This window comes from Lemur catta, chromosome 18, assembly GCF_020740605.2.
Source record: "Lemur catta isolate mLemCat1 chromosome 18, mLemCat1.pri, whole genome shotgun sequence".
Taxonomy (NCBI): domain Eukaryota; kingdom Metazoa; phylum Chordata; class Mammalia; order Primates; family Lemuridae; genus Lemur; species Lemur catta.
Window position 1 is genome coordinate 45,023,737 of NC_059145.1, and position 15,200 is coordinate 45,038,936.

A 15,200-nucleotide genomic window follows, 5' to 3' on the forward strand; every position below is an offset into this window, starting at 1 on the left:
GGTGCAAACTATTCTTTTCCTCAACCACCAACATACACACAATATAAACTACAACCTACAAGTTGCCTCATTAAAAATACTTAAAACAAAAAAATTGTTTTTCCATATTAGACTACCTGTTCACTGAGAATACAGAATACCAGGGCAAAACACTGCATTCATGAGCATCCACTAACAAATCAAGAAATATCATTTTGCTATATAAAATTGTACTTCATTAGAATTTGTCATAATTTCCCATAAATATTCACAGGTCTGTTAGCAAAGCAAATTTTGGTTTTACACAAAACCGAAATTAAAGGCAAATTTTATCAAAGAATATATGCTATCATTTTTGATGGGGAGTAAGAATGCCACTTATACTAGTTTTAAACAACACCAATCCAGGTTGCAAACACTTTCAATGTGATCCTGGCTGCAAACTGAATAGAACCATCTATTTTTAGTCTGTTAAATTCTATTAAGAACTAATAAAATTTAGAACTAAAAAATGTAACTAATTAGAATAGCAGATGCTGTACACAAGACTCGGAATAGATACATATACTTACCAGCCTCTACGATAGCCGGTTTATTACTAGAGCAGACAGACAGCACCTTCAGAACTCTGCTTGTGGTCCACAGTAGTTTCTCATAAGTGTAGGTCCTCATGATATTTACTAAAGCTTGGGGTCCACCACTAGCCAGTATGATCAGCTAAAAACATGTATATATATTGTTAGTGATGGAATCTTGATCAAACACCTGGAAAAAAGGTGTATTACCAACCTATTATACAAGACTTTCAGCCAGGTTACCACTGGACTTAAATGTATTCCTGGGCCCCATCACTCAAACCCCCACACTGGGGGCCTTATCCAACTCCTCCTATACAGCATTCCACTCAAAATCAGGCATCCCAGTCCTTCCAAGAATATATCAACTCTGGCCCAATTTCCTTCTTCCCAAACCAATCATAACAACAACAACAACAAAAAACATACAGAAACCATGTTGGTATGTAATAGTAATGCCCAAATATGAAAGTTATAATATCAAAACTGATTTGTTGAAAATTTGAATCAGAATAGGCACTTAAAACTCCTTAACCATTTGGCCCTTTGATTTCCTTAATTATATCTATCTTAAAAAGAGATACCATAAAATAATCATTCACTCTTGCTCTTTACTTCTCTGTATACCGTCATCTCCTGCCCCTGCCCCAGTTTTCTGAAAACAAATCTCATCACTTCATGCCTCTGCTAAAAACTGTTTCCACTGCTCTTTTAACATTAACATGCCCTGCAAAGCCCTGTGGGATCTGCCCTGCCTATCCCAATAGCCTCATCTCAACCTTTCCTCCTCCTCACTCTTGATTCCTTAAACTCCCCAAACTCACCACGTTTCTCCCTCTCTAAAACTTTTCAAAGACGCCATTTTCTCACATAACCTTTACTTAGTCAAATCCCTTCTCAACCTTGAAAGCTGAACTCAACCATCACTTCCTCCAAGATGTCTTCTTGAACCCTCAAAACAGGGTCTATTTCACTTGTTACATGCTCTCATAGACCCTCTTCTTCTTCCTAACATGTGGGTTAAATATTAATTTGATTATTTTGATGTCTACCTCCCACCTAAGAATGAAAATAGGAACAGAATCTTGCCTTCTATATCACTAGTGCTTAGCACAGTGTTTTACAAACATTCAAATATTTAAAGGAATAGAGATGTCCAACTTTTCTGGATACATACAAAGGGGTGAGGCATACTATGAATCGGTAAGAGTGCATGGAATGACATGACACTGGGAGGTCTCCAATGCTCCATGAAAACCTTATTAAGAACAATTCTTTTACCTTGCTTTCCTGATTGCCATAAGCTAAAATCTGAAGGCAGTCTGTTGTAATAGCCAAGAATTTAACATTTGTTTTGTTGAGCAAGGCAACCATTTTCTGCAGCCCACCAGCTAAACGCACTGCCATCTTAGCTCCTTCTTGATGTAATAAAAGGTTGTGGAGAGTTGTAATGGCATAAAACAACACAGAATCCACCGGTGAACTGGGAAGAAGAAAAAACCCTCATCAGAAAAGTTGTGATTATATTCTTCTATTTCTCAGCTTCAAGCATTCTGACAATGTTTTCTTACCCAAGCATCTTCACCAGGGCAGGAATGCCTCCAGACTTAAAGATGGCCAACAAGCCCTCACGATGATGGGAAAGGTTATGCAAGGTTCCAGCAGTGCAACGAGCTGTTTCCACATCATTTGTATTCTGCATAGTACGTACAATAGCAGACACCATCTGAGGAGAACGCATGATGGCATGTCTGGAAGCTTCTTTTTTAGAAAGCTGATGGACCATAACTGCAGCCTTATTAACCACCACCTATAATATACAAATTAGGAGACATCATTAGCTTCCAAATACTGATATAGGTAAATACTCTGAAACTACTCCTTGAGAGTTTCCTTCAAAGCAGATTGAAAAGCTAGCCATGTCATTGTTTACCTGGTCCTCATCATTTAGCAGCTTTGTCAGTTCAGGGATTGCACGTGTGGCAAGTTCTGCATCATCTTGATAGTTAATTAAGTTTACAACTGCATGTTTCAGCATCTGTGATGGTTCAGCCAAACGCTGGACATTAGTGGGATGAGCGGCATCAAACTGCGTAGATGGGATCTGCATACCCTCATCTAATGTCTCAGGGAACATAGCAGCTCGTACCCTCTGAGCTCGAGTCATCGCATACTGTCCATCAATATCTGGAAAAGGTAAACTTAACACTCACTATCCACAGTTCAGCATTTATTCAAGGATCTGTTATCCTAAATGGTAAAGGTTATATTGTAATCACGCCCTTTTCTTCACCACAATGTTTTATTTAAGGTATTACATACTAACTTTTTAAGAGTAACTATTTAATTTTCCCAAAACTGCATTCTGACTTTCAGTAGGGCAATAATACTCTTACCAGCTACTTGTTCTTGAGTGAAGGACTGAGAAAATCCCTGTTCCCACTCATACAGGACTTGGGAGGTATCCACATCCTCTTCCTCAGGATTGCCTTTACCACTCAGAGAAGGAGCTGTGGTAGTGGCACCAGAATGAATTCCAGAGTCCAGGTAAGACTGTTGCTGCCAGTGACTAACAGCTGCTTTTCTGTCTGGCTCCATGGCCATGTCCAACTCCATCAAATCAGCTGTGAAAATGAAACAGTATTAGCATTAGTATATTGGAAATGTTACCTTAATTTAAAAAAAAAAACTGCAACAGGACCCATTGAAGTATCCTCAGAAATAAAGTCAAATCTGAAAGACAGCCAAGAAAAGCAGAATGATGGTCAAGATTAGCTAGTGATGAAATATCTATGTCTTTAGGGGACCACCTAACAGTTACTCACTGAATCAGTGGAAGAATGGTACTGCATCCGGGCTCCACAAGCAGTCATCCAGACTAGATTCCTGCCGGTGGCTTGTTTACTATTTCACCAAGCCATTAGAAGTAGTGAGCATAAAATGGAGCGAAAGGTGGCCTGACAAGTAAGCAGGGAGAGAGGAAAGCAGGGGGATCTGAGCCAGACTGGGTTAATGGCAATCAAGCAGAGTCCCAATTCAGTAACTAGAGATTTATAACACAAACCTTGAGTAGCCATTGTCCACACAGGATTTTCAAAACACTTGTACGGTGTACTTCAGATACCCTAAAAAAGTTAATCAAAAGTCATTAGAATTTAAACTTAGCTTGATTTTAATACTCATAAGTCACTGGGATGCCTGCTAAATGTCATGTATTTTGCCCACGAAGAAAACCAAATCCTCCTTTACCAAATGATACAATTAAACACAGACCTCATGTTCTCCTCCAGATACCTCAAACCATAGCTCTATCATTGTTGAAACCCTAAGTGAAAACTACTCCTTAACACATACCTCTTTTTAGTAGAACTATAAATTACAGATATTCAGGATGCTGATGTAAAAGCAAAAAGGTTCTAATAATGAAAGCCTGGGAGAGGTGAAAAAAACTATTCAAAAGTCAACTCCTCTTTAAATTCCTAAAGGCCTTTTTTTAATCTCTCACTGAAAAATTCATAGATCCCCTAAGCAGTAGAGGTCCAATGGGATTTTAAAAACACCAAATTTTCATTAAACTAGTCAGATGTTTTCTTTTCTAATACAGTGCCATCTATAACTTTATTATAAAGCAGATTTTGGTGACTGGATCAGAACAATGGATTTTAGGGTTTTTTTACTAAGAAATAAAATTACTTTTCAAATGAAAAATCTGCAACACAAATAGCAATGACTTATGATAAATACAAATTTACCAACTGGGATACTATTTTGATTAATATAAAAAATTTAATCATTTTATTCATATAAAAAATCTTAGTATTTAATTTATGTCTGTATGTTGTCTTTAGTGTGCAATACAGGAAAAACACCAAATCACACAGGGAACTATTTGCAAATGAGAATAATTTAAAGGTTCACAGCCTCCAGATAGTTCTAATAAAATTTCCTTTATTACAATGTCTTCCCCAAACAAGATCATCTTGCACTACAAATTAACGTAATGAATGTTTACAAATTAACATATTGGATGTGCAAAGATATGAAGTAAGATATTTAAGTATGAACTATGTTTTCAGTTACTGCACAAGGAAATAAAAATGTTTAATGAAGAAGGAAACTACGTGCTAACATCCTATTTTCTCTGTGTAAACAAAGCATGGGTTGATTATTCCTAGAATTGTTCTTCCAACACTAAATTTTTATAATCACCAAGAAACTGACACGTAAAGCTGACAAGAGTCGTGGATGGCTGTTTCAGTGTCCACAGTAGAAATAACTGACAATTTATGTACAAGGCAAAATGAAGGACAGAAAATAATAAAGATGATTCTACTCCACAAAAATCTTTTATTTGAAGATAATTTACTAAGCAGGATTATGTGTTTAATGTTTTGATTCAATAGGACTGGAGTGGAACATACAAATTTCCATTCTTAATGAACAGTCTAGGATGCAGGCAAGTGATCTGCAGAGAACACCTTGGAAAATACTGTGCTATTAATAGAAGGCACCCAGGTTCTCTGCCCACTGATGCTACATTTTAGGTTCTATCTTTTGATTATCTCTGTCACTAGCTATTTAACTACTTTCCCACTCTTCTGAAAAGTGGGTTCCCCTCACCAGCCCTCAGTATATCCTCCAACAGGAGACTTAAAACATGTTCTACACTGAGCTTCTCCCTTTGGTCAATGCCAACAGGCTCAGAACCAACTTGTCACGTTTACAGGCTGTATGGCAGTTTAAGAAGGGCTTCAATACATCCAGCTTCCAGGAAAAAACTTTTAACTATGTTGTTTTCTTCTTGATGCAAAGACAAAATATTTTAGTCATGTTACTGTGTAAAATCTGTTTATGTAAGCTGACCTGATAACTTGACCATGATTTATAATGATTTTATAGAAAAAAAGCAAGCTCATGTTCCAAAGTACACTATCCATTTGTATGTTGGGACTTCTCAACACTATTTTTTTTAAGCACTTTAAAATGTATGCAACGTAGGCCGGGCGCAGTGGCTCACGCCTGTAATCCTAGCACTCAGGGAGGCCAAGGCGGGTGGATCGCTCAAGGTCAGGAGTTTGAGACCAGCCTGAGCAAGAGCGAGACCCCATCTCTACTAAAAATAGAAAGAAATTATATGGACAACTAAAAATCTATATAGAAAAAATTAGCCGGGCATAGTGGCTCATGCCTGTAGTCCCAGCTACTCGGGAGGCTGAGGCAGTAGGATCGCTTAAGCCGAGGAGTCTGAGGTTGCTGTGAGCTAGGCTGACGCCACGGCACTCACTCTAGCCAGGCAACAAAGCGAGACTCTGTCTCAAAAAAAAAAAAAAAAAAAATGTATGCAACATACATAAAAACTCTTCTTGCTTCTCACTGCAACCCTATGAGATGCAGGAGGGCAAATGTCAATCAACACGTAGATAAGTGAAAACTAAGGGTGAAAAGGGAGATCTACATAGGCAAAGGCAAAGACCCACTCGCTCCTATAATACTGCTCTACAAACAGATTCAAGTATATCAAAAATCCGAGCATTATTCACTAAAGAAATCAAATAGACTGTCCAGAGAGAACTAGGGCAGAATCTTGCCCCAAAGGAAAAACTTCCTCATTCCTCCTTTGGCCAGTGCCTTCTGAGGGCTGGCTCCCCTCCACCACACCCTGCCAATCACTAACAGCCCAATCCTAGTGCTTGCAACCAACCAAGGCTTACCAATCACTTAAGTAAAAGGGTCAACATCAAAGGACAAAGTTCAAGAAAAATCAACAGAAAAACTGACTCCATCACAACACAGACAGAACTTAAAAATGGGGGTAGGGTAGGGAGAGAAAGAGAGCATTTCAATTTAGTACCCTATAAAGAATGAAAAATACAAAAAGTTCAACAGAAACTGAAGTTGAAAAAAAATCTCCTAGAGCATAAAAAAAAGACAAAGACACAAAATACAAAAGAAGAAAACAAATGAGGATCAATCTAGGAGATTAACACTCCAACTAACAGGCATTTCAGAAAGAATTATGAAAAATAAAAATGGAGAAAATCCACTAAGTACCAGTCAAAATGAGGGGAAGGATACTTAATATTACAAAATACAGTTACGTGCCACATAATGCCATTTCAGTCAATGATGGATACATATACTACAGTGGTCCCATAAGATTATAATGTATTTTTACTGTACTTTTTCTATGTTTACATACACATTTACCATTGTGTTACAGCTGCCTACAGTAATATACCGTAGAGGTCTGTAGCCTAGGAGCGATGAGCTATACCATATAGCCTAGGTGGGCAATAGGCTGTACCACCTAGGTTTGTTAAGCACTGTACTAAACGTTCCAATGCACGTGATCATTGACTACAGACTCCATCAGAATGCTTCATGTCCTGACAGCTTTATCACCAACAAGTGATGTTTTGACAAATAAAGTGGATGTTGGAGGATGGCCCACATACGTATTTCCATCCAGTCTCATGAAGTGGTGGGCATGTGCATCTTTCATTTTTCTTCTTTTTGCTACTTAAACATATACTCTAATTATATATTTTATAAAGACTACCTCAAAATTCATCTTTGTATTATTTAATGATTTAAACCCCACAAATGTCTATCAAAGTCAATGTGAAAATTCTTGATACAACTAATACAGATTTCACATTAAAGTTATTTTTCCAGTTCCTAGCAGGACAAAATTATCTTATTAATAATTACCTTAGTTTTCAAAAGTTTGAGTATTGGGGAGTAACTCTGCTACATAAAAATAGATACATTATAAAACAACAGTTTTATACTGGCAGTTCACACTAACAATTCACTTTTCCAATAATCTGTACTAAAAGAACCAAAGCCAATTACTTATTCTTTGTTTTAAAATAAGAAAATGCTACTCTATTTTAGGAGCTTTATAAACTTTTGATATACCTTCAGGGATTAAAAAAAAGTTCCTAGTAAAATTTAATCTGTAAATCTAAAAATATATGTATGTACATTTTCATTAACTGTCACTGGTAGTTACTTGCCATTTAAAAAATTCATACAGTTTCCTCAATCTTCCAAAATGTTTTAGCACTTTTCATTCAACACAAACATTTTAAGTCACTACGCACACTATCTTCCTTTCTGCTTTCTTCCTTCATAGCTTTCTTCAGTTCTCTGTGGTGTGTTTGTGTATGTGTTCCTTTCTGGGAAGAGTCTTGTCTTCCTGGAATGGCCAATAAGCAAAAAATATCAAATGACCCTTGCTGATCCCAACACTAAAATGTATGCTTTTGGTATTGTCTTTAAAAAATGTAGGTGCAAAAATGGCTACTAGAAATATGAAATGTCTTTGTGACTAGGAAAAATTAGGATGTTTACCAAATGATCTCTTCCTTTCTTCATAACTTACTGTCTTCCTACCTCAGCCATAAAATAATATGTGCTTAGTATAAAACACTACTTCTTTGTTGTCTCTGTACGTCTACCACATAGTTAATGATAACATTTTGGTATATTTGATACATTAAACTTCCTGCTATATATTTTTTTAAATAAAAATATAAAAATCAATTCCTTGTGAAGTCCATTATAAAATATCATCTGGATTGTATCGTATGTCTATACTATAATTTAAGCATATCCATTCTGGATATTTAGTTTATCCTTCCCCCTTTGTCTGCTATTCCTACAATCTACAATGCTGAAAAACACCCTTGCATATAAAGAATTCTCTTAATTTCTTGCACTGCCAAAAATTCTAGGAGTAGTATTACTGGGTTAAAGGGTAAGAAATTTTTTAAGTCCCTTGATACACAGCTCCAAAATACGGACAAAGCATTAATTGATATAATTTTCACAGAAGGCATTGTACAAGTGGCCAGGTTACCAAAGACTTGTTAGTATCAACTGTTATCTCAGACAACTTTTGATAGATATGTCCATCCATGTAATGTATATACCACCACCCACCCCATCCTACAAGTTTTTCTAAATTCGGAGTAGTTCAAATGCTTAAAAAGAATTTTTTTTTTTTTTTTTTTACATACAGCCTTTGGGCTTGCTAGATTTTTGATGTGGTACATGTACACAATATACACAAGAAGCCCCTTGGATAATCGTTGATATAGCAAATTTAGGCCAATTGTATGTGTCTTAGAATATAATTTTACCATTTAAAATAATTAGATTATGGTAGTATCTTTTGCATTTCTGATTAATTGTTAGTCTCACCAATGAGTAACTTCATGCAGAATCGTTGGTCATTTAATACAACCATAAAGTAGTACTGGTCCTTTGGAAAAAAAAGAGAATGTTTTAAAACAATTTCACTCTATCTCCAAGAACAAATTATTACAAAAAGCAAATACTGTTTTTCTGCAGCTTGTATTACAATAATATAAGCAACCAGAGACTGATATTTTAAAATACACCTATCTCAAAGCACATTCTAAACAGGCTTTATTTAAATAGGCACACTTTTGTAATTTCCAAAAATAATTTTATACCAAGTAAGTTTACAAAACAAAACAATGATTCATATGGTTTGTGCACTACTAATAAAAGTATACAAAGAATACATACATAATAGCTTCTTTTTTTTTTTTTTTTGAGACAGAGTCTCACTTTGTTGCCCTGGCTAGAGTGAGTGCCGTGGCGTCACCCTAGCTCACAGCAACCTCAAACTCCTGGGCTCAAGCGATCCTCCTGCCTCAGCCTCCCGAGTAGCTGGGACTACAGGCATGCACCACCATGCCTGGCTAATTTTTTCTATATATATTTTCAGTTGTCCAGATAATTTTTTTAATTTCTATTTTTAGTAGAGACGGGGTCTCGCTCAGGCTGGTCACAAACTCCTGACCTCGAGCGATCCACCCGCCTCGGCCTCCCAGAGGGCTAGGATTACAGGCGTGAGCCACCGCGCCCGGCCAATAGCTTAATAATGAGGCAATGGGCTGGGGCAAGGGGGAGATGCCAGCAAAGGGAATAGGATGAGAAAGGTTATTAAAGATTGGCTTCAATTGTTTAGCAGGCTTTTGTTTTTGTTTTTTAAAGTCAAACAAACACAACAAAACCGCATCTGTTGATCTGGGTAGTGAATACTTGGGTGTTTGTTACATATTCTCTATAATTTGTATAGCAAAAAAAAATGGCTGAATGAAAATAAGAAAGTAGGCATGTATCAGCATTTCAGATCAAACAAAGCCCAAATGTTATTTTCAAAATAAGAATACCTTTGTACCTTTAACCTTTTAAAACAATTAAAATAGAGTTACCCAAAAGAGACATTAGTATGTTATGTACACTTTTCGTAAATCAGCTAAACCATACTCAAGTCTCAAATATGAGGATAAAATATTTCCATTTCCTTGAAAAGGTAGCAGTAACAAAAGCTAAAAAGGCTGCACATCTATTTTAGAAAGCTAAGGATTGTAGCTGTGTGGGAGAATCTGTTTCTGCTACATCTTGGAACTGAAAATCCTACTTCTCTCAACTTCACAAAATGATTGCCTAAATACTTTTAAACTTGAGGACAATAGTTAACATTCTTGAGACACTTTTATACCCATTTTATAGTCTCATAAGGCTGAACAGAAAACAACTCTTAGTTCAACTAAATTTTTAATAGAAGTGGCCATTATAATTATATACAAAAACTTTCCATACACAAAGACAGAAAAATATAATCACAAAAAGATTTCATTCATAATAACAAAAGCACATAAGAGTAAATGGAGAGATAAGTCTTGTTTTTGACTAAAAAAATTCTGTATTGTATAAAGGTGTCTCTAACTTAGTTTAAAAATTCAATGTACCCCCAACAAAATTCTAGTTGATTTCGTCAGGACTGAAAAATTATTCTCCAGTTCATTTGGAATGGAAGTGTAAGGGTAATAAAAATTCAGAAATAACTCTGAGAAGGGACCAGTTCTATCAGATACAAAGATAACATTATAAACCAACAGCACAGCCATTATTGTATTATTAGGAACAGATAAATAAGAGACTATAGTAATCAGAAAAATACCCAGATATAACATGACAATTTCCTAACTGAAGAAGGTAATATTTCAATTAGTGGGAGAAAGTGGATTACTTGATTAATAGTATTGGGAAAAATGGGCTTGTCATTCTAAAAGGCATTTTTTACTTTTTGGAGACAGAGTCTTGCTCTGTCACCCCAGCTAGAGTGCATGGGAATCATCATAGCTCACTGCAACCTCCAACTCCTGGGCTCAAGTGATCCTCCTGCCTCAGCCTCTTAAGTAGCTGAGACTATAGGCACGTGACACCAAGCCAGGCTAATTTTTCTATTTTTTTGTAGAGACAGGGTCTCACTTTTGCTCAGGCTGATCTTGAACTCCTGAGCTCAAGCAATCCTCCCACCTCGGCCTCCCACAGTGCTAGGATTACAGGCATAAGCCACTGTGCCCAGCCTACAAGGCATTTTTTATCCTTGTTTTACTACATTAAAATCAAACCTATATTCACCAAGTATTTATCTGTAAAAAATTAAAATGAGATAAAATATGAGTATATGTAAAAATAAAACCATGCACGATCAATGTAAGCATGAGTTGAAATTCTGAAACAAAAAGGAAAACACATGATAATTTGTATGTGTGTATAATTTTTAAAATCTGGCAAAAACCCATCACATAAAAAGTAATTCAAAAAATGACGTACTGCAACCTGTGAAACATGATTAAAGGCTAATATCCACAATACACAAAAAACTGAGGACAAATCAATAAGAAAAAAATAACTATACTCCAGGGAAAGGACAGGAACAAGTATTTCAAAGGAAAAATTAAAAAGCAAGCAATAAATATATATAAAAGATATTTAGATCCATTTACTTTCTGCTTGTCAGATTGGCTAAGATTGATAATACCTACTGCTGATAAGGATATAGTTAAACTGGCAAGCTTTTGGAGGGCAAGCTAACACTATCCATTAAATATTAAGTATAAATACGCTTTGACTTAAAAATTCCATTTTTGTAACACAAATGTATTCTGCAGGCATATTCACAGAAGCATGCCAAGAAGTCTATATAGTGAAGCATTCATAGAATAAAAGCTGGAAATTACCCAAATGCCCATCAACAAGGGATTGAATAAAAAATAATTTATCCACTAAATGGAATACACATTCACTCACTGAACAAATTTTAAGCAACTTTTATGTTACTGTCATTACAATAACAATGAATAACAGTGTCAAGGTCATACATCTAATGAAGCTTATATTCCACTACTAGGGAATTAAGCAATAAAAACAAGACAATTTAGAGTGAAGACTGCTGTGAAGAAAATAAGGTGAAAGAGTGTGACTGGTGGGGGAGGAGTGCTATTCTAATGGGTGGTCAGGGAAGGCCTCTCTGAGAAAGTGACATCTGAGCAGAGAAGGAGTAGCTAGCCAGGTAAAGATGGGGCAGAGCACTCCAGGCAGAGCACAAGTGCAAAGGAAGGAATGAGCTTAATGTGGTAAAGATATTGATCAATGAGGATGTAAAATACAATCCAATGGGCACTGGGAAGCCCCTTAAGCAACATAATCCGTGATAGAGGCTTTTTAAAATTCACTCTAGCAGCTACATGGGAGGGAAAAAGGCCATAAAAGGCAAAAGCAAAGCAGGGAGACAGCAGTTAGGGAGTTGCTGTAGTCCTGCAGGTGAGAGGGGGTGGTGGATTACTATGCAGTTGTTAAAAAGAATGAAAAAGGTCTACACACAGAAAAAAATGCTCAATATGTATCAAGTATTCAAATAATTTGCACAGCTTTTTACATAATTCTTTGCATACATCTGCAGAACCAAATGTATAGAAATAATATATTATTATTAGAAATAATATTTGTCCAGGTATAAAAGGCTAAGTGGCTTTTAAAATGAACTTTCTGCAAAAGAAATGTGGCAACTACTCAGCCAATCATTTTGCCTCAAGTCACAGACTGCTAAAAACAAAAGTGACATATTCTTTGGAAAAATAACCAATGTTTTCTAAAGCAAGGAAACAGCATAAATTATTTTTACATTTAGGAAAATGTCATTTACTTATATCAAATTTCCTATTTTTAGTAATTTAGCATTTTCATTCATTCCTAGTTCTTATTCTATTAAAGTGGCAGTATTCTAAGAATCAACTGCATTACAAAGTAATGCCAGGTTTCTGACTAAGTCATTTATGGTGCTTTTGACAGCATTAACTTCAAGATACTGCCTTGCGATATCAGCTTAAACACCTAATTTTGTCCTTGACATAGTTAACAAGGTAACATAAATTCCTAACAACTTCAGTTCTGAGCCCAATGTTATTTCATTGAATCTTCCTAGCAACCTCATACAGTAGATATTATTCCCCAAATTATCAGATGAGAAAACTGACTAACAGTAGTTAATACAAGAGTACAGCTAATAAATTGTTCAGGTAAAATTCAAATCCAGGTCTGTTTGTAGCTCAGTACATGCCCTTTCAATCTTATGATATTTCCCACCCCTCATTCTTTACTTATTGCAAGAGTTTCCCTTTTCCACTATACTAGCACACTGACCTTTAAAAAAGAAAATTTTAAAAGCTCAATGAATGAACTGTGAGAGCTGAGACTGTACCTTTAGTATGTCACTGTTTCCAAAGTGATCAGCATATACAAAACTCTTAAATATTTTTGTGGTTCCAATGTGCCAATAAAAAAATAAAATGCTCAAAAAGTAGAAAGTAGAACATACAAACTGTAATAGAGAGGCTTAGATAGCCAATAACAATTATTTACAACCTAAGAGGTTTCTTTTTTAATTTTTTTTAATTTCAGAATATTATGGAGGTACAAACGTTTTGGTCATATGAATTGCTTTCGTACAGTCTGAGTCAAAGTTCTAAGTGTGTTTGTCACCCATATAGTGTGCATTGTACCCATTAGGTATGAATTTACCCATTCCTCCGCCCCGTTCCACCTACTTGATTTCTGCTGAATTTTACTACCACATGGGCAAAATGAGCGTTCACAAGAGATTTCTTAAATGCCTTCAGAATCGTGAGGGATTCATTTATGATGAATGTATATCATCCAGAACAGAAAACTTTTTCTGTAAAGTAGCAGAAAGTAAATATTTTAGCTGCTACAAGTCATAAGCTCTTTGCCACAACTACTCAACTCTGCTATTGTAGTGTGAACACAGCCACAGATAACATGCCTGATAATGAGCATGGCTGTGCCCCAATAAAATTTCATTCACAGAAACTGAAATTTGAATTTCATATAATTTTCACGTGTCACAAAATATTATCCTTTTTTTTAAGCCATTTTAAAACATAAAAACCATTCTTAGTTCACAGGCTATACAAAAACAGATGGCCAGCAGTAGTTTGCCAAATCCCCATTTGTTTATTATATACTTTCCCTGAGAACAAAGGCAAGTAAATTTATGTTTTAATTAAGCATATTAAGCCTAAATGTGAAGACCTGTAACAGAAAGGGTTTTTAAAGTGGGGCCAACAGGTTACTGGGAGGTCACAAAGTTTTCTTCCATAAGTATCTTCAAAAATAGATTCTTAACCTTTAGCAACTTTCTGTCCTGACCAAACCTGTCAAATTTATGTTATTCTCCCAAACAGAAAGACATTTGCTGCCTTTGACGGCCTTACCCTAGAAATAAGTCTCATAATTATGAGGCTCTCATATTTAGGAAGAAAAGAATGTACCAGAAAGTAGAGTGAACTAGGAATCTTTATTTCCAAAATGTGACTGCTTTTGTTATTTCAATACAAAAACTTCAAGGACTACTCTCATCTTTGTTCTACTGAGTCAAAAAATACACCAATAAATGAGTCATAATCTGGAGCTATATAAGAATGCTCCATTGCTATATTTTTTCTCAATTTATCAGATGTGATGTTAATCAAAAGGCATTTTTTTTCCCCACAAGAAAGCTTTCCCATGACTCGTTTATTTACACAACAGTTTCAGGAGCTAGCAATACCAATAGTATAAATACAATGTATAGCTTTCATTCATTTATTCAACAAATATTTATGCATAAGCTACATACCAGAATCTGTAATAGATATGGGGTATACAGTAGTGATTTAAACAGACATGGTCCTAGCATTCTTAAGACAGAGACAGACAACAACTGAATAAACAATGGCAAAGAGTGGGTAAGTGTATAACTAAATAACAAGTGGGAGAAGGGAGTGGAATGACATAAGCACAAATGGAAGGTCCCACTCAGAGTGGCCAGAGATTTCTTGAGAGTAACCTTAAAGCTGAGACTTGAAAGATCCAAAAGGGCTAGCATGCAAGAAGCAGAGCAGCCAACATTCCAGAAATAGGAAAAAACATGCACAAAAACCCAAAGTCATGAAATAACACGATCATCTTTCAAAAACAAACCGTTGAGGCCGGGTGCGGTGGCTCACGCCTGTAATCCTAGCACTCTGGGAGGCTGAGGCAGGTAGATCGTTTGAGCTAGGGAGTTCAAGACCAGCCTGAGCAAGAGTGAGACCCCGTCTCTACTAAAAAATAGAAATTAGCCGGACAACTCAAAATATACAGAAAAAATTAGCCGGGCATGGTGGCGCATGGCTGTAGTCCCAGCTACTTGGGAGGCTGAGGCAGGAGGATCACCTCAGCCCAGGAGTTTGAGGTTGCTGTGAGCTAGGCTGTTGC

At 36.2% G+C, this 15,200-nt stretch overlaps 1 protein-coding gene across 4 annotated transcripts in view; it reads right to left on the bottom strand.

Moving 5' to 3' along the window:
• The window catches only part of CTNNB1 (catenin beta 1), a 38,256-nt gene that overhangs the window by 10,146 nt on the left and 12,910 nt on the right, over window positions 1-15,200 (bottom strand). For 3 of the 4 annotated variants that reach the window (XM_045530719.1, XM_045530718.1, XM_045530717.1), the window contains exons 2-7: window positions 3,619-3,679; window positions 2,951-3,178; window positions 2,488-2,741; window positions 2,126-2,364; window positions 1,836-2,037; window positions 552-696 (exon numbers count right to left, since the gene is read on the bottom strand). In XM_045530719.1, the coding sequence (XP_045386675.1) occupies window positions 552-696; window positions 1,836-2,037; window positions 2,126-2,364; window positions 2,488-2,741; window positions 2,951-3,178; window positions 3,619-3,631 (1,081 nt within the window). In that variant the 5' untranslated portion in view covers window positions 3,632-3,679. Of the gene's footprint in view, window positions 1-551; window positions 697-1,835; window positions 2,038-2,125; window positions 2,365-2,487; window positions 2,742-2,950; window positions 3,179-3,618; window positions 3,680-8,762; window positions 8,824-15,200 lie in introns of all 4 variants that reach the window. The other variant, XM_045530720.1, reaches the window with a different exon arrangement.